Source organism: Limulus polyphemus, unplaced genomic scaffold (assembly GCF_000517525.1).
Source record: "Limulus polyphemus unplaced genomic scaffold, Limulus_polyphemus-2.1.2 Scaffold1402, whole genome shotgun sequence".
NCBI classification, from domain to species: domain Eukaryota; kingdom Metazoa; phylum Arthropoda; class Merostomata; order Xiphosura; family Limulidae; genus Limulus; species Limulus polyphemus.
Window position 1 is genome coordinate 114152 of NW_013667012.1, and position 3973 is coordinate 118124.

General features: G+C 34.2%; 2 protein-coding genes across 2 annotated transcripts in view; one reads left to right on the forward strand and one right to left on the reverse strand.

The window, feature by feature from the left end:
- The window catches only part of LOC106463420 (protein scabrous-like), a 20127-nt gene extending 17657 nt beyond the window's left edge, over window positions 1-2470 (forward strand). Inside the window, exon 5 of the mRNA XM_022390910.1 lies at window positions 1054-2470. Within this exon, the coding sequence (XP_022246618.1) occupies window positions 1054-1688 (635 nt within the window). The 3' untranslated portion in view covers window positions 1689-2470. The remainder of the gene's footprint in view (window positions 1-1053) is intronic.
- The window catches only part of LOC106463422, a 220806-nt gene that overhangs the window by 107964 nt on the left and 108869 nt on the right, over window positions 1-3973 (reverse strand). The window lies entirely within an intron of this gene.

A 3973-nucleotide genomic window follows, 5' to 3' on the forward strand; every position in this document is an offset into this window, starting at 1 on the left:
ATGTTAATGTGTGCTCAAAACCATCTTTACACCCATTATTGAGCATATATTATCTTTAACGTAAGTCAATGTTAACTACATTTATAGATGGCGCCACGTCTTTACACACAACATAAAAACTTAAATTTTCTATAACACAACACACACAGTGTGGGGAGAGAGCACACAAACGTCTTGTATATATCTCAGAGTGTGCACTATCACTCTACGAAGGAATGCAATGAACAAAATGGACGCCACTATTGCAATAACACATACCCTCAGCTGAAGTTCCAACACCAACAGCCACCATAAGGCTGATGTGAAAAGCAGTTTCTTGAGTTATACCCAATTTTTACTTTGACCCTTGACCTTTTAACTTCAGCCCATATGACATTTCTGTGGCCAATGATCGTCAATTAATTAATGACGTGAACCACTGTGGAAGGATATTAAGGAGGTGGGTGTTGAAAGTGGGTAACAGAAAGCACCCCTACCGCGACATCTTTGGCCTCAACCTCTTTCTACAAAGTTACCCTGACTATTGAACAATGTATACCACGTTTTAAGTATACACATATTGAATTATTAAAGCTTAAAAACACGTTTGGTGAGGTAATAATGAATACTGTAATAATGTTACGTTATAAATAAACTGTGTGAAAGTTAGAAGTTTTGTGTTATTTATCATAGCATCCACCCCCACGTTGTTTTTTTTTTAAGTTCATAACCCGGACAAAGGACGGGTACCTCAGTTTGTAGTTTCTATGAAACGTCACTAACAAGCAGCAAACGTAGATTAGCATGTCAAGAAAAATATATCTTGTCAAGTTAGTCACAATATATTTGTTATAAAACATCACTAGCATGCAGCAAACAAAAAACATGTTAAAAATCATGTACACGTGTAACCAGTACATGTGTATTTTTGTATTTGTGTTCGTTATATTAGAAACTTTCAAATTTGTAATATAAATTTCGGGATTTTTAATATTTTTAAAGGTTTAAGAAATTTCCAGATATTTCTTGTATAATATTATCGCTAATTAATGTATTCCATTCCTTTTGTTTCAGATTGCTCTATGAAACAGGTAACCATGCCAACAGCAGAGCGCAAGAGTGGCGTGCATCTGATCCACCCTGAAGGTGTTGAGTATGCTGTCCCTACTTATTGCGACATGGATACTGACGGTGGAGGTTGGACAGTAATTCAACGAAGAGAGGACGGATCAGAAGATTTCTACCGTGACTGGGAAGACTATAAACGTGGATTTGGAGAACAATCGGGAGAATACTGGCTAGGAAATGAGGTTATCCATCACATGACCACCATGGACAATTACACTTTGCGAATGGACATGTGGGATACGTTTGGCCACTACAAATTTGCTGAGTACGAGATATTCATTGTGGCTAACGAAACTGACAATTACCGCCTGGTGATTGGTGGTTACCATGGAAACGCCAGTGATGCGATGGAAAATCACAATGGGATGGCTTTCAGCACCAAAGACCGCGATAACGACGCGAGTAGCACCCACTGCGCAGTGTACTATTCTAGTGGCTGGTGGTATAATCACTGTCAGTACGTCAACATTAATGGCCGATATAACATCGGACTCACGTGGTACGATATTGACCAACACGAGTGGGTGCAACTTACTAAGGTTGAGATGAAGTTAAGACCCTCGAAAATAAGTTATTTGTAGGAATGAAGTTCAGAAATTACATTAATTAAAGAACAAAGAAAACAGATGGCGTCTTGGATAAGAACTTTGGTGTATCACGCTGATTATTCCTCAACAATAAATATAAATTAGTCATGAGAAATTGTATAATAAAAGTCTTAGAATTGTGTAAGTGTGTAAGTTTCTACCAAATTGATCGTGAGCTGTGAAAGTTTCTCGTGCCAAGTTGCACTTGTTCAATAGCTCCATTGATACGCTATTTTTGGAACACTGCCGAATTTTATCTTATTTACCTTTTTATTCAAGATTTGTTTTGTAGGTGCTTATAAACGATTGAGACATAGTCATTGTACATAGAAGCTTTAAAAATATTGATGTTTTCAATCATTTCTTGAAGTTCCTTAGAAACAGTCAATGTGTTGTCCAAGTTTTCTGATAATTTCTTAGCCTTTTTGAATGCAAAAGTTCTTGTACTTATATTTATTTTTTTAACTGAGACCTAGCTGAAAAATAATTACAATTATAATACAGTGCTAAAACTTCGTAACCTCTATTGGATATTTTTCTGTGTGGAGAAACACATTACGAAATATCGGCGTTTATTCAGTTTAACCACAGTTATAACGTTTTCTTATAGCACTATCCGTACAGACACCACATCTGTATCTTCGTAAACTAAATTTCAAACAATTAAATAAGACGTATTGATCTTAATTCTGGTTGTTGTGAAAGGATCAGATGAAACGCTTTACGTCTCTCAACTTCTGTTTGCTATTTATTTCCGTAATTATTCTTCATTCTCCGCCTTTTAAATATTCCGGTCAATATTGTTTTGTATAATATTTACCATGGATCATAACAAATTTCATATTAGTACAATTTTTATTTGAAATAACTATTTCTGGTCTTATACTTAGTTATTTCTGAATTAGTAAAACGTGTGGTATGCTATTTTTAAAAATATAGTTGTAAATAGTTCCATTGAAAATGTATATAGATATATAAACATACATACATATGCCATAAAAATATACATATTTCGAACATATGTGTTTTTAATTGAGAAAGGACAGTATAAATTTCCCAATATTGTTTGCCTTTGTACTCGGTGTGTAATATCCTAAAATTTTGATTCACGATTCTTGAGTTTACTGAATCAAAGCATTGTCAGAGATTCTAAGAATAAAATATTCAGTACTCTATACAGCTAGCGTACAGGATTATTTTTTAACCTCAGTTACGGAATCTTCACTTTATTATCTGTTTTTATTTATTGTAATTTCTGGTTGTGGTATCAATCACTTTGAAACTGCAAAGAGCGCGCCATGAAACATTTGTGAAGAATAAAGTTAATTGAAATAAAATAAATACCGGTAATAAAAAAAAATCTGAAAACAGGTAAGGTAGAAGCTATAGTTTAATTTTTAAAATGAAAACTAAGTCATCGAAGTCACGAGCCCATGATTCTTCATACAAAACAAACGTGGTAACTAATTAAGCTATCAGACTGTGAATGTTAAAGTTCTCATATTTTCTTTCTTCGAAAGGACGGAATGGCAATACTTCTTATTTGTGCTAATTAACATGAAACAACTACAAATACATGATGGGCTTAGCTAACATATTCTTCAGCTTTCTCTTCTTAGATCTAACTAGCATCTGCATTATATCGTCAGATACTGTTATTAATTCTATCAAGCAACATTGTTAGTCCTATCAAGCAACTGTATTAGATCGTCAGATACTGTTATTAATTCTATCAAGTAACACTGTTATTCCTATCAAGCAACTATATTAGATCGTCAGATACTGTTATTAATTCTATCAAGCAACACTGTTATTCCTATCAAGCAACTGTATTAGATCGTCAGATACTGTTATTAATTCTATCAAGTAACACTGTTATTCATATCAAGCAACTATATTAGATCGTCAGATACTGTTATTAATTCTATCAAGCAACATTGTTAGTCCTATCAAGCAACTGTATTATATCGTCAGATACTGTTATTAATTCTATCAAGCAACACTGTTATTCCTATCAAGCAACTGTATTAGATCGTCAGATACTGTTATTAATTCTATCAAGCAACATTATTAGTCCTATCAAGCAACTGTATTAGATCGTCAGCCAACGCTGTTAGCCCTATCAAGCAACTGTATTAGATCGTCAGCCAACGTTGTTAGCCCTATCAAGCAACTGTATTAGATCGTCAGCCAACACTGTTAGTACTATCAAACTAAAGTATTAATTAGTCAGTTATTTGTGTGTGTGTGTGTGTGTGTGTGTGTGTGTGTGTGTGTGT